We start from the raw sequence: 23220 nt of genomic DNA, 5'->3' as shown, positions 1-23220 counted from the left end.
AGAATTCATACATGATTCTCCGTGCATTTGAGAGTTTCTCCCGACCGAGCCTTTTCAGCAGAAGTGCAGGCGTAGGTAGGCTTAAGTGACGAAAACCACGTGATAATCCGGAAAATATCCCCTGCTTCAGCTTTTGGAGTATGCTAATTACCTTTTCTACTCGAGAGCTGGTACCTGCAATTTTCGCGCCATAGCAAAACCAATGCTTCGAATATGTTCGTTCTGATACATTGAAAGCCTTGAAACATCTGCTATTTCTCTTTTCTGGCTTCAAGCTCAGTTTGCAGCTCATGCCACCAGACGGCTTCCCGATTTTACGAGATCGACCAAGGCATAGCCCGCAGGAAGTTACGTGGACAATAATGTGGCTCAATGCATATTTGCCAATCAGGATGGGGTGGACAGATGCGACTAGCACCAACGCAGCTAAGAGAATACGAGAGTAGCAGTATACACACTGCCAGGGCGAGATGTGCCTGCCTGGCAGGCTGACTAGCATCATGATCCTACATGGGCCAAACATCGGTGACATCTGTTATTTGGTTGCGGCCATCAGTGATGGAAGTACTTTGGCTAAGTTGAATGTCTCAGCTGGATAATGGGTCGCTCAGATTGAGGATCTCAGAATTTATTGAAATACCATCTGTTGCCTCGACTTCTCAGACGACTTGTCATTGTAGATACACGAGCCAGCGGCTGCTCAGATTGTCATATCCTTCAGATCCCTCGGCATCGGTCAAGAGAATAAGCTTTGATTGAACGCCGATTACATTCTTCACGATGTTTTTTTCTCTTCTCATAGCTGGGTCCGTCTTCGGCCTCAGCCAAGCAGTCTCTCTACCCTTGACGACAAGAAGTACAAACTCAACCAACGCCTTCAGCTGGATCGACACGAAACCAACTAAAGACCTACACTACTATGACTGTGGTGACGGCTTCCAGTGTGCCCGACTAGAAGTCCCCCTCGACTGGTCAAACCCAACCAAAAACAGCACTGCGTCCATCGGCATCGTCAAACTTCCAGCTACCGTTCCGAACGACGACCCATCGTTTGCCGGCAGTATTCTCATCAACCCCGGCGGGCCGAGTGGTTCTGGGACTGGGTTCGCTTACTCCTTTGCTCCTATATTGCAAAAGGTCCTCGGCCGGGACCGCAACTATGAGATCATTGGGTTTGATCCCCGTGGTGTCAACACCAGCACGCCTCGCGCCGACTGCTTCAAAGGAGACCAATTCGCCCGCAGGCTTTCCCAGGAACGTGACTTCATTTTGCCCCCTATCGATGACGCCCTTGGCTATCACTGGGCCGATGCTACTGCCCAGAGTGCCCTCTGCGAGGAGAATGGTGTTGATAGCATCTGGGGCCATATGAACACTGCGTCCGTGGCCCGTGACATGGTGGAGATTATTGATCGCATTGACGACCTACGCTGGAAGGAGTCAGGGAAGACCAAGCCCAAGGATGCCGAGGTAGCTCGTCTGCAGTACATTGGTATTTCATATGGAACCTACCTGGGCAATACCTTTGCTTCAATGTTCCCTGAGCGTATTGGTAGGATATGGATTGATGCTGTCGTTGATGGCGATGACTGGGCAGCTGGTGTAAGTCTTACGTACGTCTTGAGGGTTCATCCCGATGCTAATCATATCCAACAGACCTTTCAAAACAACATCAATGACGTGGAGAAGATCGTGGACCAATTCTACGCGGTTTGCTTTGGATCGGGGGAAGATTGCCCACTTTTTGAGCCATCCGATAAGTCCGGCTCAGATATCAAAGCCCGAGTCGCCAACTTCCTCGATGAGATGGATAGCAACCCCATCTCTTTCGCCTACAACGACCGCCCGGCTGTCCTCGGTTCGCCAGTCATTCGCCAAGCGATTTTCTCCGCGATGTATACTCCGTTGGTCTCATTCGAACCACTTGCTCTGGGTCTCAGCGCGCTTTTGGAGGGCAACTCCTCCATTCTCGCAAACTTCCTAACCCCCGAGTCCATCAAACTTGTCTGCGACTTGGAGGATAATGACCTTCCCCAGTACAACTGGGACTCTGATGTCTTGTCTGGTGTTCTCTGCACCGACATTGTGGATGATTTGGTCAATCGCAACATCTCCTTCTACGAAAACCTGGTTAAGGAATTGAAGAACCAATCCGAGACCACTGGAACTGCCGTGACTGGCGCAGTCCCAATCTCCTGTGCCGGCCGCAAGATTCGCCCTCCTTACTCGTTCACGGGACCTTTCACCAGCCCTGCTGCAAATGCCAACGACTCCAAAGCCCCTGCTGCACGACTTTTGATCAATTCCAGCCGATACGATCCCATCACTCCTCTCCGGAACGCTCTGCATGTTCAAAGGGGCCATCCTGGATCGGCTGTGGTAATCCAGGAGACATCTGGACATGGCGCGACATCCAACCCAAGTCTTTGTCTCGTCAAAATTGTTCGGGAGTACTTTTACGAGGGCAAACTGCCCGAGAGTGGTACTGTCTGCGAGTCGGAATGCAAGCCGACGATTCCCGCCGATAAGGAGAACTGCACCTCTATTCTCAACTCTAGAGATGTAGAGTACATGTTGCCTCCTTTGGGAGACTTTCACTGGTTCTGATCGACAAACACCTTGTAATTCACCCATTCATATTTATTTAAACCTAATCCCAAGTTTGATATCCATCTCCGACAAGCATATGCAGAGAACTACTGTGCTATGAAATGACTCCCCACATGCCGCACTATGAAAGGCAAAGTTCGCGTGAGAGCTGCTCTTGCTCAGGAGGAACAGGTATTATAAGAAGAGAACCATAAAAAGTGAGGATATGGATGCCATTGAAACTGGGTGGGAGTATACATAGACTCAAGCCCCCCACAGCCACAAGAACGTCCAGGTCAGCCACTGTCGAGTCCATCGCCTAGCCAGCCTTGATGATCAAGGTATTCCGCCTATACCAGTAAACAAACAGGATTTAAACACCTCGTGCGCTGTAGTCCAGCGATTAGTATGGACCACTCAGCTGGGGACGGGGGGGTTCTACATGCCTCTGGTGAGACGGACCTCGACCCCTTGAGTTCGACTTCACGCTTGGGAGTTACCTTTTTTTGCGCATCAGTCGGTCGAAGAAGGTTTTGCTGACTAGATGGATTTAAATTGAAGACTTGGACCAATGCCGGACCCCATTTCTTGGCGACAAAAGTGAGTTTAGTATGGAGGGTAGACATAAGCATCAGCTTCGACAGACTGCTTCCCCCTGACCAGTGAACAGGGAGCATACTCCCAGTGTTCACATTTTAGACAATGAGGAAACTTTCTCAAATGCACCAAAACCACTCTCAGCCAATTTTCTATCCGACAGTCGAGGTGGCAGGGCAATAAACCTGCAAGGCTATAAACGGGGTGGCGCCCAGTCTTGGTGGTGCAGCTCTGTCAAAGGTACCGCCTTCCCAAAATATGTAATACTAACTTGACATCTTGAGACGGTCACGGTAATTTTGGAGAGCTCATAAGCTAAAGTCCTAACCCCTGGTATGGACAAGCATCTGGTCCGGGCACGAGAAGAAAAGTGTATATTAATAGACCATCTGACTTGCTATACGCCCATTAGGGGCGGCATCGCATATCGTATGCCCCGGAGGGCGCTCTGGTTGATCGGGGTCCTATGCCCCTGTCCCTGATGATGTTAAATACTACTACTACTACTACTATCACTACTACTACTACTACTACTGGTATGGACAAGCCCCCCTTTCATGATGTCCAAGGTAAGCTATAAGTCCATATCGGCTTGTCCGGGTTCCCAATGATCTCTTGGATCTAGACCACCATTCCACATCTCATTCAGGATCAAGTGTACAGAATCGGGAATGCTCTCCTTGTCCCAAAAGACATAACCCCAATCCTTCAAGGGAGTATCCGGTGTGCGTCCACCGGGACTATTACTATAAGTGCCGCCCCATAGCAAGACCCATCCAAACGGCGGACCGTTCTCTTTGTCCCCATCGAAGGGGAGTTCCCTACGATCCTTTTCGGCGATGTGGCGATCTGTGTCAACATCCTCATCCCATCGAGTGGTCTCCATAAATACCTCGTCGAGGCGATTGCCACCTCCACCAGAAAGTTGAAGGTTCATCATGGCAATTTCGTCGTCTGACTTTTCTTGCATGATAGTTCCTTGGAACTTGAGATTTCGGAGAGCGATGGATAGCTCACTCTGCATAGGTGGAAGGATTTCATCGTACTTCTTCATTGTGCGGAAGCGTTCCAGGCCACGCGATGCCACAGTCTCCACGAAGTACCAAAATGTGTCTAGTTGAAGATTAGGCCCCGGTCAGTAGTAAAAGAGACATCGTGGAAATTGCGTTTAGCTTACTTGTATTGGAGAGATCAGAGAATTCCGGCGTTGACAATTTGTGGAACTTGAGCTCTGCCGGCCGGTCGAAGCGATGAGGTCCATTATCGGCACGGTATGTGAGAAGCCGGGACAATCTGTTCCGGATTCGAACATAAATGCACGCCAGTTCTTCGATCTCCCAAGGCTCGAAGTGCTTGTTCAGGAAGCGCAGCATCTCGATATTCGTCGTCATCGGTAGCAGTTGGACGGCGCTACTCCCAACGCCGTAGCAACTACACCAGATCTCGAAATGGTAAAGCGCACGCAGCATGCGAACGTTTTCTGTGGTGCTCAATTTGTTACGGTGCCCCCCCTCCACCCGCATTGATCTCTTGTGACAATGGAATTCTTCGTAGAAGTCTGTCTTCAGAGGCTCCACAGTCGACGAGTAGAACCGTGCGATTCCAGCAAGGTCATCAACGGTACATGTAGCTCTAAAGCTCCTTGGATCGGACTGCAACCTTGAACATGTGTCCATGAATATCTCGAGCAGCTCAGTCGTCTTTTCACCACCTGACTCGCGTAGAAGGGCCAGCCGATGAACCGCAAACGCATCAACGAGGACGCGATGAGTGTGAAAGGTCTTTGATAGGTGGTGCAGTAGGGTTCCGCGCCTTGCTGCGAAATAACACCTATGCAACGAGGGCGAGGCATGGATGACTGCACTAAGGTCATGTAGGTTCGATAAATTGCGGAGGACTTGTAGATGAAGTTCCGCAGGTAGGCCCTCGAGGGTCAAGCGCTTAGCTATTCGTGGTTGGCTGGACGCGGACGCGCCCCGAACTGCAGCACACTCGGTCTGGTGTTTAACTCCATCGGGGTCTAGGCCGTGAGGTTGCCGCTTGCTCTTCATTGTTTTCAGGGAAGCGACTGATCTTCGTCAAAACTTGTTGGAGCCTTGCCATCCGTGTTTAATTGCTCTCCCTTGGCTGCTCGACCGTCGTAAAGATGGCATCGATTGGCTCCGACGGCACTGTATATGGCCTGTAGTTGAATGAGGGGAAAGTTCGAAGCTCATTCGAAATTGCGCTCAGACCAGTAAACCAGGGCCTTGAGCTAAGTCGCCACAGGCCACTAGGCCCGCAAGTCTCCAGCATTCGTATTTTGACAGCCCATCTTTGTTACCTCTACCTTACCTTATCTAGGCTAACGACTACGCGCTTTCTGAGTAACGATAAGGATTTCTTACCTCAACAACTGAGACAAAATCGTTGCAAAGTGTTCCGAAGTGCTAACCTGGCCTTGGACGTGTAACTCTTCCGTTTTCCCGGCTTTTAATGGATACCTTGAGCTTTGAATGAAGATTCCCGCCCTGCCCATAGAACTCAACCCGACAGTCCGGATGATGCAGAAATGAGACGCTAATGGCATCCTCTCTCCCTGTATCTTCGAGCGGTCACGTTTCACTAACTCCAGCGACCACTGCGAATGATAATACTGCGCTAATTAAGTGTTCTCACACTCCGTCGCCGCAAGGAGGCGGCGCAGAATCAATGCCAAGAATCATGTCAACAGACACGCATATCAATCAACAGTGTCGAGGATCACAGCGAACCCAGCGTCGCGTCAATCTCTTCGAGATCGGCGGTCAAATTTAGTTTTCTTATTTTTCTCAAACCAGGTTGCGGTTTCGGCCGCATGCTCAGTCGAGACGTATCCAAAGCTTCGGGCTGCCTTGGCGCGCGCTTACGTTGGCCTACATCGGCATTGCGACGATTGACCGTTCTTAGAAATACTTCGACTCCGGCTAGCAAGATTCCTACGTATCCTACGATACTTCCTTCTGCCCGCATCGTCAAACTATTATTTCCATGCTTGTGATCGAATCACGGTTCTTAGACCATGTTTTGCTACCAAATATTTCGCAAGTGATATATCGAACAAAAGTTGAGTCTGGTTACTAGTAGTTTAACTAATAAGCATCACGGATGTCCCTGTCGACTGAACATGCGATATACATCATGGAAGTACCCCGCTCAACTATAATAAATCCCAATGAACGTTTATTTTACTACTTGTCTTTGAGATACCGCGGGCATCAACAGTCATAGAATCACCTTGTTCTTGGTGAATCCGTTACGGCGACAGCTTGATAATCACGCTTGGCGCATCTTGTAGGTTTGCGGAGATACTTTAGCACTGGTCCGCTGGATGCATTAAGCATTACCGCTGTACTTGGGGGCCATCTTACCATGTCAAGCACTGACATGATGCCTGTCAGGTTTTCCACTCATCAGTAGAAAACATTGTGTCAATGCACGAGCATCATCTCGATTTTTCGACATCATGTCATTTTCATCACATCGTAGTACTTCACCATTGACGCGCCCGACAGTTCGGGTGATACAGGAGATTAAAAGACATATTGCGGTTTGCCAGTCCAAGTAAATCTGTTCAGGTCTTCTACCTTCAGTGACAGATGAATGGCAGCGCTTGGTATCCGTGTTGGTTCCAACGAGCTTATCATGCGGGAGAGTGGCGCTGAGGGCCTTCATCAGGCAACCCCATTCCCATGTCGATTCTGCTACCAACAGCGTTGGACGCGCCGTAAAGGCTAAGGCACCGAGAACCGAGGACCAATTGGAGTTTCATATCCGCTACACTGAGACCCCGTGTAAACGCTGGGCTGGTTTCGATGCATCGCCAACCACCACCCTCAACGCTTCGCATAGCCGCGCGTTTCGACTTGCCATAAAATACTTGCCAATTGCTAGGAGGAAAATCACCGACAATAGAAGAGATGTTGTTCTCATAAATTGACTCATCGCATTCGCTTTAAGTCATGTGGTTATCAATACTAATGAATATTTCGAGACATACCTCTCACCCAAAGCAAAGCTGCGAGCAGCTCTACACAATCGTTGCCTTGTTTATCGTCTACCTCAAAATCAAGCTCGCGCTCCACAAGTTCTCTCCTTCATTCTGTTTAAATATCATGATCAGTCTTCTGCAGCCATTAGACTTGTTGAAAGAGGATGCGGCAATGCACGACAATGGTCCGGCGCCGGTTCCGCCTACATCTCTAGCATCGAAGCCTCCGTCCAGCCCTGCCACGAATCTTCACGCCATTGTGCTCGCTCTTCGGGCCATTACAGTTCTAAAGACGGCTAGCACTTCAGCAACTACTCGAGTCGCAAAGATAACCCCTATCAGAGCAGCCAGCTCCTCGGCTGTATCTCACGCAACGGTTCATCCAGGTACTTAAGCTCCGCATTGACTTCTCATCTATGCCCAACATGAAGACTAACACGTAGTCGAAACTAAGTGTATCAACCTGTACCTCTTCGCTGTAACGAGTTCCGCATCCTTCACGTGGAGCCAGCTACCTCTTTCTCGTCGCAAATTGTTGCTAGGCTCTCTGTAGTTGCTTACGATCCCAAATCCAAGGAAGTCTCGGCTCCTTACGACGCTCTCTCTTATAGATGGGGAGACCCCAACGACACTGTTGAGATTGTTGTCAATGACGCCGAGTTAAAGGTGACAAGGAATTTGTCCATCACTCTTCAAAATCTTCGTCACCAGAACCACGAACTCGTCATTTGGACTGACGCTATCTGCATTAATCAGATGGACATAGAGGAGCGACAGGTCCAAGTGAGTCTGATGGGCGTCATCTACCCAAAGGCAGACTGTGTACAGATATGGCTTGGCGAAGCTAGCCTCGATACTGAAGCGGGTATGGACCTCGCTAATAGCTGTGGCAACAAAGACACCGAAGAAGTCGTGAAAAAGATCTGCGCCGATGATCGTGGGTCGGCTGGATTGACCGAGCTACTTGAACGGCCATACTGGAGCAGGATCTGGATGTTCCAAGAAATCCTCCTTTCAGGAAAGGCACAGGTTCAGTGTGGCCAATTCAGCACACCTTTCGGTCACCTCAAGTACCTGGATATGGTGACCTCCCAGTCATCCCTGTGGAGAGACCGGAAGAACCCTCCAGGCTGGACCATCCGACTTCGTAAAGCGTTCTTCAACACGGCACAGTTCACCATCAGTCCGAGAGCTCTCAACAACTTGGAGCGCATTCTCGTTCTTACGAGGCCATTACAAGCGACCGAGGCGCGCGACAAGCTCTTCGCCCTCATGGGTACGTGCGATATGGCTCCGTATCTGTCCGTCGACTACAGTAAGTCGCTACGCGATATTTACGTCGAGTTCGCCAGACACTACGCTCAGAAAACGGGAAGCCTGGCCTTGTTTCTCCTGGCCGGGTCTCAAAACCCAGATGACCAACCTGATATCGGTCTCCCTTCATGGACTCCAGACTTTCGTTCTTCAACAGGTGTGGATATATACACGGGGTACGGGATTGAAAACGCAGGCACCTTCAATGCCACCAAAGGGAAGCGCTACATGGAAGCGTACTTGAAGGGGCATACAGCGGGGGATGCCGATGGGGTATTCGTAGCCGAAGGATTCCTTTTGGATACGATTCAGACCACGGTTCCAGTCCTGAAAGATGCGCAGACTCCGAAGCAATTGCTTTCGGTTCTGCGATTTGGACAGCTTGATCATCACCTTGGTTTTTCAGGCAAACCTCAGATCGAATCGCTGTTCGAGAGTCTCATATTCGACACTAATGGGTACACTGGAGAGGACTCGGAAGCTCGAATCGCCACAAAGCAACATCAACGTTTGAACCATATGCTTGGCTTTATGCGAGACTTGGAAACACACATGGGCAACGAACTCCCTAGGAAGCAAGACGGAAATGTCGACTTCAACACACTTTTCGGTTCCAAAGGAGGCAGCGATTTACCCTACGTCGCTTTCTACGAATCGATCAAGAGGACCGATCCGTCTCAGCTCGACGTTTATTACAAATCGTTCATGAAGGAATTCTTGTTGAAGTCAGGACGAGCCTCGAGCATGTTTGTCTCTGACGACAACAAGATTGGACGGTGCAACGTCGTTGCACAACCTGGCGATGTCATTGCCTTATTGTTTGGTTGCCCCTTTCCAGTGGTTTTGAGAAGACAAGAGCTGGGATTTGAGTTTATCGGTGCTTGTTACATCAGTGGCATGATGTATGGGGAGTTGATGAATGAAAAGAGTACTAGTAGTCACTTGACGACTCAAGACATCCCATTGATATAGGTGGGGAGAGGCATGAGTATTGCAGCGGGATCATAATATAACTGTGATTATCTCTCTATTCTTGGGATGTTAGGGGGCACCTGTTGGAGGTTCAGGGTAACCTATATGTATTTTAGCGGTCTGTCGTGAATAGTTCTATTATGACTAATTTCTCACTTCACAAGAGGTCTTGTTGTTATTCTGAGTCTGCTTTTCTTCATCTTGTTCTGGGCCAACTCCCATACGTCTTTGGAAGGGAGGAGAATACCTTCAAGTTTAGTCGCATAATTGAACCCAATTATGATGTTGATGAGATTGGTGATAAATGTGGCCGAGAATAATCGAATGTTGCGGGTTGGCACCTTATTTTACCACAAATTCGTCGTTTCCAATAGATGCCAGTATCTTTCCCCAGCTCAGCCCGCAAACTTCAATCGGGCCCCGGGCCGCTGCACAACTCATCTCAAATGAATCACCTGATAGGCTGTTTCTCACCTGTTGCACTAAGCCAAGATATTTGGTTGGTGTTTGGCTACTAATGTGGCCTGTGGAATGGTAGCCAGTCAAGTCAGCCCCTTCCTTAGCTTGGATTAATTGCGCGCGCTTACAAGGCGGGGCTTTGAGACCGCCCATCAAACCGATCCTTCAAGCATGGTACATAAAGTGTCTTAAATTAAAGTCAACTAGAACCCTCTGTTTATTGAACTTAACCCAGCTCAACATCAATATTCTTTCAACCATTCAGTCCGGAACTCATGTTAACACAACGTCACAAAGACCGAAGCGTTTTCTACAAAGCTCGTCACAATGTGTTGGAAACCGTCGATGGTCCACCGCGAATGCCAGTGTGTCTACGATGAAATGGGCGTTAGATATTGTGATGAACGCGAGCAGCAGGACCACGTCATCGAGCTGAGACAATGGCCGGTAGACATGCCATGTCAAACACATCGAAGTGACAAATGGGTTCCATTCAGCACGTCTTTCTTCGACCGAGCAAGCGAGTTTGAGAATGAGAGCTACTTGGACAGTTGTGACGGTGATTCTACATCGGACGACTCGAGTTGTAAGACCGGTGAGGTGGCACATCACATGGAAGTCTCGAGGGGTGAGGTAGCACTTGAGGCTCGGCAAGTCGACAAATTGGTTGACGAGACCGAAGCGGTACTCATGAATCATAAAGTAATTCCAGGTATGTGGTAGAGAGGTGTATTAACATTAAGACCGTCTTAGCCCTAATTCCTTGTGCACCTAGGTAAAGAGATGCAGGTCGATATCACAGGCGAATTTCTCTTGGATAAAATATTTGAAATGGAGTACTTGACAATTTCTTGGGATTTGTTTGTTTGAATGCTGTCAAGCTGCTCCCTAGAACTCTCCGACACTGAAAGCACACATTTTCTTCCCTTTCCATACTGTGTCAAGGATGTCGCCGATGGAGTAGGCGCGACGAATAAGATGGCAATCCTCCTGCAAAAGTTATGTATTGCTCAACGTACAAGTTTTCGCCGCTCTATTTCCATCCGATGCAGTGCACGAACCAGGCTCCAAGACGTCGACAGGGCGTCCGGCACCGGAAAATTGAGGGCAGTGTACTGATTTGCTGCATCAAACTGCAACCTTCTGCATGCCACGGGCGAAACTGCATGAATTCGGTGGGACCAGCTTTCGGAAGGCTTGCAGCTAGAGCCCCTTGACAGGTGTGATCTTCCATTCAAATCTGCGTATTCCAAAGCTCAAGCCTCAAAACGACTTTCTCGTCGGTGTGCGCGAGTTCAGTCCTACATGACTCCTTGACTCCAGCGATGTGTTATCGAATTTTATAACTCTACTCAGCTTGTCGCTGTTTGTATTATCAGCATTCTATCGACAAGTGCCCTTCCCACGGCCGACCAGAACATGTGGTTCAGATTCGTACAATCCTCGTTGGATACGCATGCCATTCTCACACCTCATACCCCGACGTCAACGCAAGCCACAACGCCCCTTCAACCAGCAGGGAGAACTACGAGAGTTTCACTGAGTCAAACTTCATAGGAGGGTACTTTCAGCGAGCGACCGAGTTAGGATGCCCGAGCCACCACTTGACTGTGGCCGCGGGGCAAAAATTGGGCCTCAACCAGCTCCCAAACAACATCGAAAGTGTCCAGAACCCCAAAATTACCTTTCATCCTGGCAAGTCCTCACCTTTCTTCTATTTTCTTCATGTGCTCCTGAGCACTCAATGAATTCCGGTCGCTGACTGTGGCAGAGTTTATGAGTCCCTTCCCCTTAAGTCCAATCAATTGCGCCTCATGAAGATTCGTCCTGCTACCTCGATCGATGAACAGATTACCGCCTCTCTTCATGTTGGGCTGTTTGATGATGTTTCGTTTATCTATGATGCACTGTCATACACTTGGGACGACCCTACAGATAATGGTATAATCCTTGTTAACGGATTTCCTATGAACGTTACAAGGGTCTGCTGGCAGGTTTGAAGCACCTTCGCCTACGCGACGAGGAGGTTTCCATATGGGTTGATAGCATATGCATCAACCAAGGTAACGTGTCTGAACGAAACGCACAGGTGGCGCGAATGGGTTCCATCTATAGGTGGGCAAATCATGTCAGAATCTGGCTGGGTGAAGCATCTCCCGACTCCGCTATGGCAATGGAACTTGTCAACGACTGCGCAAGGATAGAGAGCCCTCAACACATCATCAAACGAATTACCAGGGAAGATAGTAGCGCTCAGGCATTGATAACGTTGCTGAGGAGACCTTACTGGAGTCGAATGTGGGTTTTCCAGGAGATTGTGTTGTCAAAAAGAGCGACTGTCCATTGCGGTGCCTTTCAAGCGGAATGGTCTGCCTTCAAACGCCTGGACAGACTCTCTGCTCACACTCAAGATTGGGCTAAGCTTCAAGGCCGGGAAACCTGGGTGCTCGAGCTCCGGAAAGCCTTATTCGGCATCGCTCAGTTCTGTATCACAAAGAAACAAGCTCGCCTTGTAACCAATATATTGCAGCCAACGCGAAGACTGCAATCAAAGGATCCCAGAGATAAGATATTTGCTCTGCTGGGTGTCTGCGATCGAGATTCCTTCCTATCGCCTGACTATACAATGTCTACTCGCGACTTGTATATCGCCTCCACCAGAAATCTCATTGAACAAAATCAAGATCTGTCCATCTTGCTCACCTCTGGGCTTTGGAGTCCGGAGAATGGAGAGAACATCGATCTCCCCTCTTGGGTTCCTGACTTTCGAGGTGCTAGTGGTATCGACATCCAGTACATGGCAGCCAGCTACTTGAACTACTTCAATGCAGCTCGAGGGACGCATTTCTCTCTGCCGCTGCAGGCGAAGATTTTCGCACCCTGCCATGATATTCTTGAAACCGAAGGCATCTTGTTGAACCCAGTATCAAAGAACGTTGCTTTGGGGAAAGGAGAAGCAGGGCGAAGAAATGTTCTTGAAGAATTCGCAGTCCAACAAACAGACGCCAAAGTTGAGCAACCTACCCTTGAAGCACTTTTCCAAGCGATGATATTCGAAAATGCAACATTTCACGGGGGTACAAATACGGAGGAACGTACGCGCAAAAGGGAAAGATTATTTCGACTTGCTCTTGGCTTTACTCATGAGGCCTTCATGCTGCGTGCTGAGGATTCATGTGGCTCAGCCCTGGCTATCACTGAGTCAATTGTTGGTGAATTGTGTCCATTATCTGAGCAATCCCTCATCGAAGAGTATCTCCGACTTCAACGAGAGGACCCTGAGCAACTATACTGGCTCCGTGAGGAGTTCAAATTGAGGACTGAAGAATCGACCGACAGCAGCTTGACTACTATATTCTCCACCACGGATGGATACATTGGCAGAAGTCTTACCCAAATTAAACGAGGAGACCTGGTCGCAATTTTGGCTGGATGTAGACTGCCCCTAATCCTACGGGTACAGGAGGATAGTGGTTGTTATTTTGTCGTGTGTCCGTGTTATGTAGGCGGTGTTATGTTCGGAGAATTGGAGAAGCGGTTTAGGTCAAACAGCCCAGATGGCTTGGAGATTCGCAAGATATCTTTGGTGTGATCAGATCAAATACCCGATAGAACTTGTTTTTTAGTTTTAAACTTTTTTCTAGAATCCCTTCTCTTGGTCTTTTTTAATGTCTGCCCCTAGCTGATTCCTATCATAGACTCTTCTCATTAGCATTTACGGTTGAAACCCCATATTGCCTCGAGTCTTGGCTTCCCTTGAGAAGTCATGAAAACAAGCTTTCTGTTCAGCTCCAGTATTCTTACCCTTCGGATTTTTTTCATACTCATAGAGAAGTTTTACAGACAGTCGCTGGTGTGGCACTCAGTGTTTGAAGACAGTCAGACCACCGATGGCGTCGCTCTGAAGGAGACGAGGCTTTTGTGGCACCTTGCTACCTGATCTGGCAAACAGATGCAATATTGGAGCAAAGAGGTCTGTATGAGGTAGGAAAAATCGGCTGAAAGTTGCAGAGGAAGATTTACAAATGACGTATTGAGCTGAGCACGCAGATCTGGAAAACTTTCACTCCACGTCTCGGCATAGTACTTATAGTACATCACACAGAGGTTCTACCTTTGCCGTTTTGGGGTGAGGCCGATGTGAGAAGTCATTTAGGCAAACGAACAAACACAAAGAAGCGGTCTTTGCCAGTGATACTCGGATGATGATACCCCTTTGCTAATCATTACAAAGGAATAGAACGATACTAGGGTAGACAGAAGCTAACAAATTGATTTAGATATTGACGTGCGAGCAATGAGAGCCGGTCTTTCCCAGCAAGGCATCTGGTTTGCCGACAAGCATACCGCTCCATTCGTAGCATTGGGTACCACCACTGAAGTGTACTGGACTGGCGGAGCGGCCGCGCTGCGTATCCTAGCCGCGAATGGACTTGCAACAGGAGTCACTGCACCTAGCGCCGAGGCAGCTTCTTGATAGACCAGACGGCATGATTCATGAATAAGGCCTAGTGATCGTTTCGCCCCGATGACAGGATCAATGACCCGATTCGGGGGCCGAGACGCCGATGGCTTACAGGACACCATTTGACGTTGGCGTAGGTAGCTAAAGTAGACAATAACATTGAGTAGGAGCGGCTCCGTGCTATTCGGTTTTGGGCCTCTTTCTGGAAACATTGTCGTTCATCTTTTCAATCGCTTCCCTTGATCGATCCCACCGACGCCGCTTTCCATCGAAGTACCGGTAGATGTGTGGACTATAGATGCCACCCATCAGGAGGTTGCAGAAAGATCGGTTCTTGAGCCAGTAACGCCATCCCTTCCAACCCCACCCTAGATATTCGTCGACACCAGTTCCAGCCATTTTGTCCGCCCATGCAGACCAAGAATGGCCATTAACAAGCTGTGGGTGAACATTACCTCTCTTTGCAAGATCACACAGCCAGTCGTGGTGCTCGTCAACAGCCCGCTCCATCTCATGCCGGGGTGGCAGAGCCGAGTTTCCCTTCCAGATCTGCACCACAGCCATGGATGCTAGGTCATACAGAACAAAAGCCCCAGTTGCAAATGCCACGCATCCCATGAATGCAAGTGAGTCTGGGTACTCAAGTGACAGAACATTTTGATACAAACGAGGCAACGGTTTACCCCTAGATCCCTGGGTCGCTGTCCACTTCGGTGTAGTCTGCGCCGATGGATCAGCTTTGTGATCCAGCAGACTGAAGTTGGGCTTGTATCCAGTGCAGTAGATAATGGCATCCACCTCTAAAAGCCTTCCATCCGTCAACTCAACTTCGTTCGGCCCGATTATCCTACTTACATCCGGTACAGACTTAACCTCTCTACTCTCAAGCGCTGGGACGATTTCATCCGAGACGACAGGGGTGCTGGTTTTGATCGAGGGTGCTGGTGAGAGTCTCCACTCAGGGCGGATCTTGAAAGGAGAATCCTGCAACTTCTTAACGAAGGCGTTGAAAAGACGTTCAGAGAGAGTGGGTAAGAACCGCTCAAGAAGTCGTTGGAATGTGAGAAAGCGAATGTTGAGTGTGTGATCTATCGGACGACCTTTGGTGGTTCGAGGAAGCTTACAGTAGATTAGACTGGTTGCTGACAGGGCGGGGATCGTAACTTACAATGAGAGCACCTTCCCTATGGGAAACATAGATCTCGCTTGCGTGACCGACAAGTGATGTTGCGGTGTCAGCGCCGGTGTTTCCCAAGCCAAAAACCAACACTTTCTTGCCCACGAAGCTCTCTGGGCTAGATTCTATATTAGCAACCAAAATATGAGACTTTCATGGTGTTAATGACCCTTTGTAAGTTTTGGAGTGAAGCGTCTCGCCCTTGAACTGGTCAATTCCTTTGACGCTCGGGTAGTTGGGTGTTTGGTTCATTCCCGTCGCGATGATGACCCTGTCAAAGATTTCTTTGGGAGAATTAGAAATTTCGATGATCCATTTGTTGAGTGCATCATCATGCAATACATGAGTGACAGTTGTGTTGAGGCGCATCATTGATCGTAACTTGAAGTGATCGACATAGTCTTCGAGATACTGTGATACCTCTGCGGCCGAGGGTTGGCTCGTTGTCGCTACGAGCTATAAGAATGCGACATCTCAATTCAAGCTTTAGTTGATAGACTTACAATCAGGAAACGGAAAGTCTGTGAAACACCCCTAATGATGCGTGAGTTGCATTGTACATATTTGAACACTCTGACAAGCCTCACTCTTTCTTTCGAGATGTTGACAATAGTTGCTACACCAGTTCAGCAGTCTGCCTCGATAACGTATTTCCCCGGACTCTGCTACTTACTTGGCAAGACAGAAGTTTTGTCCTCTCGGGTAAACTTCCAAAGACCACCAATGTAGGGATTACGCTCAAATCCGATCGCTTCAAATCCCTCTTCGGCAAGGTTCTTCAGGGACACAATACCACAGGCACCTACTGCATATCAGCATAAAGAATTTGAATCCCCAATACGTTTACCACACTCACCAAGTCCGATCACTGCGACTTTCTTCTTTGAAGGTTCCATTGTAGAAAGATCATTGAAGAGGCAAGACACGCACGATGTCTCTAGCCAGGCATCGTCAGGGTTTCACGCGTAATATCTAGTTCTCCGGGCCTTGGCGAGTCTCGTGGTGTGGAACGTGGGCGCCTAAACTCATGAAACCTTGAGGGCTGAAAGTCATGTCATTACTTCCGCTGTTCCGCTGTGGCGTCCACTAGCACCTAGCCAAGCGCACCTAGGAGCGAATTCACAACGTAATTAAGCGAGGCGATATGACGGCAACGCCTGATTGGTGTCTCTGATCTCACTTCTGACTGTCAGCGGCGATGTACTACGACAGGTAAGCACTGCCGTTCCTCGTAAGTCCGTCAGTGAACACACTTCTCCGAGATGCAAGTGGCCGCACGATAGTATCATCCGAGATCGGCGTCAGCTACTCAAATCTCTTGGTTCATTTAGTCAGAAAGGGCTTAAATTGTTTTCAACTATGGGTGGACACTGCACGCCGTCGATAACCAATGTTAGTTGATGATCGTCGATGAGGTGCTCGACCTGTATCTTAGTCCGAAGGTTGTTGTTGTTGTTGTTGTTGTATTTAACGCCGTGGCGGCCGGGCTAGAGCCCTTACCGCAGACCTCCCGAAGGGTATATGGCGTGGAGGGCCGTGAGCCAAGGCTACCTACTCTACAGTACGTCGTCTCTTTACATCGTCCTCCAAATCATGCCTTGTGGCCACTACGCGTTCTGTCTGTCCCCGGTTCCCGCTGGTGCCCCAGTTTCATTCTTTCCCAAATCGTCCCTTGGAATCGGGAGGTTCTTTGTAGTCCGCACTCACATCTACGTAGGTGTGGATGCTGCTACCGCAGACAGATCTTCTGGAAGAAGTCCGTCACGCGGAGAAAGGCCTCGAAGCCTCGTGGGTCGGTGATTAATCTCTTGAAGTAGGCCTCGAGAGATCCCATAGGGCCTATGGGCTCGGGCATACTGCGAGAGTGGAGGGTCGGCCACCGTTGCCTCCTCGCCAGCGTTAGTCGACAGTAGACCAGGTGGTCCACGTCTTTCGCCTCTCCACAAGAGCACATCATTAGAGCGTCGTCGTGGTTGAAACGTCGGTGATATTGCTCGAAGTCCCCGTGACCCGATCGTGCCGCCAGCAGGTGATGTAACGTAGCCCGCGGCAAGGCCAGTTCAGGAGGGCTGGACAGAGCTGCCTCAAGCCCCAAGTCCGCGTACCGCGGCCTTCGCTCTTTATACCACCATCTCCTGTGCTGGCTTTGTAATTTTTCCCTTGCAAGCCGCTTGATGCCCGCTAGTGTTGCCATTTGACCCATCCGCGCCGGCAGTGTCGTTCCTTCTTTGGCCAGCCGGTCCGCGGCCTCGTTTCCTTCGATGCCCTGGTGTCCCGGGGACCAGTGCGTCCGTATATCAAATATCCTGGCCGCTTCTTGGATTTCGAGGAACGCGTCTTGTGACGAGTCCGGCGCCTTGCCGCGGATGCCTTGTATAACGCTGGTGTTGTCGATACATATGTGGATTGGATGACCGCGATTGGTGAGCAGAGCCCTTCTGAGGCCGGTTCGCGCCCCTTCGACCTCGGCGTCGAACACTTCTGCTAGTCCGAGTCGGCCGCACCCTTGTGCTATGCGTTTGGAGTCTCGGTAGATGACGAAGCCGTACCCCACGGCTCCGTTCGTCGCCCTGGAGCCGTCCGAGAAGACGATCATATGGCTTTCCGGTACTGTCTTTAGCCAGCGCTCGAAAGCTTTCGCAGCCTCTTCTTTGCATTGAACTACTATCTGATCCTGTGAGCTTGGCAGGTACTGTGATTGAAGGAACGCTGGTCTTCCGCATCTTGGCAGAAGTTCAGCCGTCCGTTGTAGTCTCGTCTGTTGCTGTCCCTGCTGGGAGAGCCGCGCGACTAGCGGGTGTCGGCGATCAATCCTCTGTAGTCGGACTGCGGCCCGTAAGCGGACGCCCTCTAAGGCGACTTTGGCTGACGGTAAGCCGGCGTCTCGGAGGAGGCTACTGGTTGGCGTTGTCCTCCAGACAGGCAGAACGGCCCTTGCTGCCGCTGTAATGACGCTGTCGATCTTCTGCACGAGCCCCTTTTGGCCTGTGTTGACGGGTCTTCCTTGGAGAGGCGGATTCGTGTCTGTCTCCGCTTGGCGTCTCGAAGCCGGCTTCGTGATACCTGCGTACCATGTTTCGGCGCCGAAGAGCGCGATCGGCAGTACGCAGGAGACGACGGCTTTTCGCACGGCGGCCGCTGGGAGTCCCCTCTTTGTGTTCGTAAGCTGTCTCAGATGTTGAGCTGCCCTCTTTGCTGCAGCTACTTTTGCGTCGACATGGTGCCGGAAGGACAGTCTCTTGTCGAACCAGACACCCAGCCAGCGTACAGGTTTCGTCGAGGCCTTGACCACCAAATCCCCCGCCCGGACCTCTGGCAGCTCCGCTGGCTGGCCGTGCTTCCTAGTAAAGTGGATGACCTCGCACTTGCTCGGGTCAAAGGAGACCTTGTTCTCCAAGCCCCATCTGAGAATGCCGGCTGCGCTTCGGTTGAGTATTGCGACGTTGCTCTCCAGGGAGGGGCTGATGGCCAGAGTGGCGATGTCGTCCGCGTACCCGAATCGCGCGTTCGGGTCGTCTTCAAGTATCTCTGCGATGTAGAGCAGAAAGGCAATGGGAGATAGTGGTGACCCCTGAGGCAGCCCGCATGACAGCGGGAAGTACTCCGTTGTGCTTTCTTCCAGTCGGACTCTAGCGGTGCGGTTGCAGCAGAAGCTAAAGATCAGTCTGGTCAGGCCATGTGGCCATCCCTGCTGACGCAGTCTAATGACGAGCCGGTTCCGAAGGACGGAGTCGAACGCCCCTTTTACGTCCATAGTCAGAAGTGTCGCCGTGAGTCCTTTTAGGAGGGCCATCTCGATGTCGTGGGTGAGGCAGGTCGTCAGATCGACGGCTGACCTGCCTTGTAGAGCCCCGATCTGTTGCGGACTGATGATGCGCTCGACAATCGCCAGGGACGCCATCCTTCTGGCTATCAGTCGCTCTAGTCCCTTGCCCAGGCACGAGAGGAGCGCGATCGGCCGCCAGGACCCGGGCTTGGAGGCATCCCTGCCGGCCTTCTGGATCATGACCACCTCAGCTCTGCGGAAGGGCAGAGGAAAGTGGCCGGCCCGCATACAGGACTGGAATAGCTGCCTGACCGGTTCCGAGATGACATCCCAGCATGCCTGGAGGAGGCGTGTTGTGATGCCGTCCACACCAGGGGTCGTTGTCTTTGTTAAGGTGGCCGTCTTCACTTCTTCTCCGCTAACATTGTCCTGCCAAGTAATCGCTCGCCTCGGGACGACGGGTACGTCAAACGGGTCACCCGGTGCGTCATCTTCCGCACTAAACCTGTCGAGAAGGGCTCCCCGAAGCGCTTGAGCCTTTTCGTTAGTATCCTCGATCGTCTGGTTGTCCACAACCAATGGGGGTGCTCTGGTCAGTAGGCTCGCCTTCCGCCAACCCATGATCTGGTACAGGTCCCGGTCTGAAGCGACTCCATCGATCTTTCCGGCCCAGTATGCTCGCTTAGCCTTCCTCACCGTGCTCAGGAACGCCTTTCGTTTCTCCATTAGATAAAGGTGCGCATCTTGCTCCGTCTCCCAGGCTTGTTGGTTGCGGGCAGCACGGTATGCTCTGTGGGCCTCTGCGCATTCCTCCGTCCACCAAGCCGCGCCTTTACCATGTTTTCCTCTCTTCTTGCCGACCGCCTCAATGGCTCGGGAGAAGAGCTCGACGATGTGACTTGCCTGCCCGTCCAGGTCTTCCGGAGTAGGTTGATCCCCCAGATTGGGCATCGCAGCTAGCCCCCCTTCGATCAGGTCTCTCAGCCGAGGCAGCGCCGAGTCGGGCACTGACAGTGGCCGTGGCTGCGGGTGGCCCTCTCCCTGTGACACTGGGCGTTTGAGTAGTGGTATGACGGCCACGATGGCCTCGTGGTCAGCTCCCGGGTGTAGCTGTGGGCTGACCTGCGCGTGCGCAAAAGGGATATTAGAGAAAGCCAGGTCCAGGACATGTCCGCAATCCTGGGTTGCCACCCCAACTTCGCTGATAAGAGAGAGATTGTGGCCGTCTGCCCAGCCTGCGATGTCATCTCCCCGGTTCCCGTTCCTCGTCCCGGGCTCCCAAGAGTAGTGATGCGCGTTGAAGTCACCCGCGATCAAAGCTCGCTCCGGGGGTTTGAGTTCTAGCAGTATCCCTGTTGTGCGGCTGTGGGGGTCGCGGGGTTGTCTGTACACGTTGACGATAGTCGTCGTTTTGTCGACCACCAGCCACAGTACGTCTCTCGTGTGGACAGGCCTCTGCTGCTCCACCGTCATCCCTATCCCTTTGCGTGTGTAGGTCAATACTCTTGGTCTGGTTCCTTCGCTGTCCCAGAAGTCGACCGGGACGAAAGAGTCGAAACCCGGGTGCGTGTTCAGTTGCACGTTTCCGTCCTTCCAGCCCGTCCAGGGTTCCTGGACGAGGACCACATCTATCTGAGCCTCCCAGCAGAGCTGCAGGAAAGCCGTGTGCGCCGGGGAGATCTTTCCGACGTTGCCCTGCGCAACGCGTAGCATCCGTGGGGTCGCCGCTCTCGGCTTACGTCTCCGAGTCGAGTTCGAGGTGGGTGTAGGCATTCGCGACGTTGTAGTTTGGCTTCTGTGCTGCCCGTTGGCTCCTGCTTGGCATGGGTAGCACGGGACGGTCGATGGAGGTGTTGTCGGGGGAGTCTTCGCCTTCGCCTTCGTCCGCCTCGTCTTCATCCATGCTGCTGCTGTCAGTGCTTCCGTCACCGAGGCAAACGATCGAGCTTGCGGAGGGCGTTCTCGTGCGCGCGCGCTTGGCGCCGGGTTGCTGGTTCTGGCTGGTGGAGGTAGGGACGCCTGCCGCCTCCTGGCTACTGTCGGATCGAGTAGCCTTGTACAGAGTGTCCGATGCTTTCTGGCCGGCCTTCCGGATCCGAGCCCGCTCCTTTCGACCGGGAAGGGAGACGACGCCGTTTACGGCCGAGGGCCTCGCTGGGCAGTCTGTGTGGCTGGCTTGGAAGGGGCCGCAGCAGTTGGCACATTGGGGCCTGGCCATGCAGGGTCCCGTTTCGTGTGAATCGGAAGGTCTTCCGCAGTTGCTGCAGATCGGTCGTCGTCCGCAGAACCGGTTGGAGTGGTAGCCCTGGCAGCCGGGGTCGTGTCGGATGAGCGTCCTTCGTTTCTTGACGGGCAGAGATCTGCCGCTTTGGTTGAAGAGCCTGAAGGGCGTGACCTCTGATGTGAATGATATGAGCCAAGATATTTCGTTCGTGACTGGGTTGGGCCCAAGGCGGGACGGTCGAGCAAGGACAGGCTTCTGTCCTGTCTGTGCGAAGACCTCATCTTCAACGAGTGTGGCTGGGTCCAGGACGTCCCCGCCAATGCTGTGTAGTTTTGTTGGGCATCGCGGCACAACGTAAGTGTACCACTTGATAGGCGTCTCGACCTGGTGGGCGCCGAGGCATTCCGCCAGCTTTGCCTTACTTGCAAGTAGTCTTTCCTGTATTTGCTTGTTTCGCGGCTTCAGAGAGTAACCTGTGCTGATATGGTAGACGTGGGGAAGGTCCGCTAGCCCCAGGCCAACGGCCTTACAGACGATCTGTCGTACGGCGAACGGTGCGATCTTCCGAGCGGCCGCTAAGCTTTCTTCCGGGACGCGGGCAAAGATGCGGAGGTCCTCCTTCGGCTGCGCCTGCGGCTGATCCTCGGCGGGGAGTGTGGCCTTCGGGCGGGCAGAGCTCTGGCAGCTCTGGCCGCTCCGGGTCGCCGCAGTGGTGTTGCCCGCCATCGGTGCGACGACAGCCGCCCAACTCCGGGCCGCTATTGGGCTTGTCTCGTGATTGATCAGTCTCTTGAGGGTTTGAATGACATAGGCAGTGGCTTCTTTCGCGATCTGCTTTCTAGAACCGTCAAAGCTGGCGACAACGCTGTCGACGGACCGTGCAATGGTCAGAAAGACGTCTTTCCGTGCCTCGTACTGTCTAGCTTCTTCTGCAAGGGCTGTCAAGACGGACCCTGTGGCAGATCCGCTCGGAGCAGATGCGGTAGAGGCTGCGGGCCCCTCGGCCGAGGTAGGGGCGTCGGTGGTGGCATCAAGCTGGCTTCCCGTTAGGCTGGGCCGGGTCGGCTGTGCCTCGGCGTCGCGGCGTCGCTTAGCTCTTGAGGTGGGGTTCGGCTCCGGAGGTGTCCCGGAGCCTGGTTCGGGGTCGGCTTGGTCGGCCGACATCAGTCCGGTGCCCGACGGCGGCTGTGAGGCCATCGCGGATGCGGGCTCCGGCAAGGGGAGGTGAAGAGTTTTCGGCTGTTAGTAATTTGGTGGTAGGCTCACTCATTCACTAACAGCAGATGCCAAGAAAAATTAGGCGAGAGGGAAGTTGCTTAGTCCGAAGGAGTGTAGGGCAACACATTTGTCTGTCTGCGTTTAGTATTGCTCGAGTAAATAGTAGGTGTTATACAATGCAGGCATTATTATCACCAGGCTGAACGGCTTCCCACATCGATTAGGGCTTATGCCTGGCTCAAAGGCGATCAAGCTCGGGAAGTGCTGATCCAGCAACCATTCGTTTCTTTTGAGTACCTGATTTTGTAATGGCTGCGAAGTTTTTTTTTATCAAAATAAATCCTGGCAGGTCATTTCCCGCTCTCAACCGGCGAGTATCATACTGTTCTTACTTCTGGGTTCTCTTGCCCTGTCAGGCTCAAAATTTACC

At 51.6% G+C, this 23220-nt stretch overlaps 6 protein-coding genes across 6 annotated transcripts; 4 read left to right on the top strand and 2 right to left on the bottom strand.

Annotated features, from left to right (window-relative positions):
- The first annotated feature begins 640 nt into the window (after nucleotides 1–640).
- On the top strand, nucleotides 641–2669 carry BDP55DRAFT_163309 (TAP-like protein-domain-containing protein). The gene is made up of 2 exons (XM_060565703.1): nucleotides 641–1602; nucleotides 1657–2669. The coding sequence occupies exons 1-2, from the start codon at nucleotides 781–783 to the stop codon at nucleotides 2605–2607; spliced, it is 1773 nt and encodes a 590-aa protein (XP_060428867.1). The 5' UTR covers nucleotides 641–780; the 3' UTR covers nucleotides 2608–2669.
- Nucleotides 2670–3760: 1091 nt separating this feature from the next.
- On the bottom strand, nucleotides 3761–5237 carry BDP55DRAFT_632516 (uncharacterized protein; the record flags this gene model as incomplete). The annotated part of the gene is made up of 2 exons (XM_060572437.1): nucleotides 3761–4299; nucleotides 4364–5237. The coding sequence occupies 2 exons, from the start codon at nucleotides 5235–5237 to the stop codon at nucleotides 3761–3763; spliced, it is 1413 nt and encodes a 470-aa protein (XP_060428866.1).
- A 2130-nt stretch (nucleotides 5238–7367) lies between these two features.
- Nucleotides 7368–9554, top strand: BDP55DRAFT_768870 (heterokaryon incompatibility protein-domain-containing protein; the record flags this gene model as incomplete). Its single annotated transcript, XM_060581037.1, has 2 exons — nucleotides 7368–7581; nucleotides 7650–9554. 2 exons carry the CDS (start codon nucleotides 7368–7370, stop codon nucleotides 9479–9481), a joined length of 2046 nt encoding a protein of 681 aa, XP_060428865.1. The 3' UTR covers nucleotides 9482–9554.
- Nucleotides 9555–10267: 713 nt separating this feature from the next.
- BDP55DRAFT_632514 (uncharacterized protein) lies at nucleotides 10268–10810 on the top strand (the record flags this gene model as incomplete). The annotated part of the gene is made up of 2 exons (XM_060572436.1): nucleotides 10268–10652; nucleotides 10716–10810. 2 exons carry the CDS (start codon nucleotides 10268–10270, stop codon nucleotides 10808–10810), a joined length of 480 nt encoding a protein of 159 aa, XP_060428864.1.
- Nucleotides 10811–11624: 814 nt separating this feature from the next.
- Nucleotides 11625–13561, top strand: BDP55DRAFT_163295 (uncharacterized protein). Its single transcript, XM_060565702.1, has 2 exons — nucleotides 11625–11635; nucleotides 11712–13561. Exon 2 carries the CDS (start codon nucleotides 12039–12041, stop codon nucleotides 13530–13532), a length of 1494 nt encoding a protein of 497 aa, XP_060428863.1. The 5' UTR covers nucleotides 11625–11635; nucleotides 11712–12038; the 3' UTR covers nucleotides 13533–13561.
- A 577-nt stretch (nucleotides 13562–14138) lies between these two features.
- BDP55DRAFT_665220 (flavin monooxygenase-like protein) lies at nucleotides 14139–16580 on the bottom strand. Its single transcript, XM_060575018.1, has 7 exons — nucleotides 16439–16580; nucleotides 16256–16384; nucleotides 16170–16198; nucleotides 16086–16116; nucleotides 15752–16031; nucleotides 15574–15700; nucleotides 14139–15524 (listed from the first exon to the last, which is right to left on the bottom strand). Exons 1-7 carry the CDS (start codon nucleotides 16476–16478, stop codon nucleotides 14586–14588), a joined length of 1575 nt encoding a protein of 524 aa, XP_060428862.1. The 5' UTR covers nucleotides 16479–16580; the 3' UTR covers nucleotides 14139–14585.
- Between the last annotated feature and the right edge of the window lie 6640 nt (nucleotides 16581–23220).

Source organism: Colletotrichum godetiae (genome assembly GCF_030913485.1).
Source record: "Colletotrichum godetiae strain CBS 193.32 chromosome Unknown BDP55scaffold_23, whole genome shotgun sequence".
NCBI lineage: Eukaryota > Fungi > Ascomycota > Sordariomycetes > Glomerellales > Glomerellaceae > Colletotrichum > Colletotrichum godetiae.
This window is presented reverse-complemented; position numbering and strand designations above follow the sequence as displayed.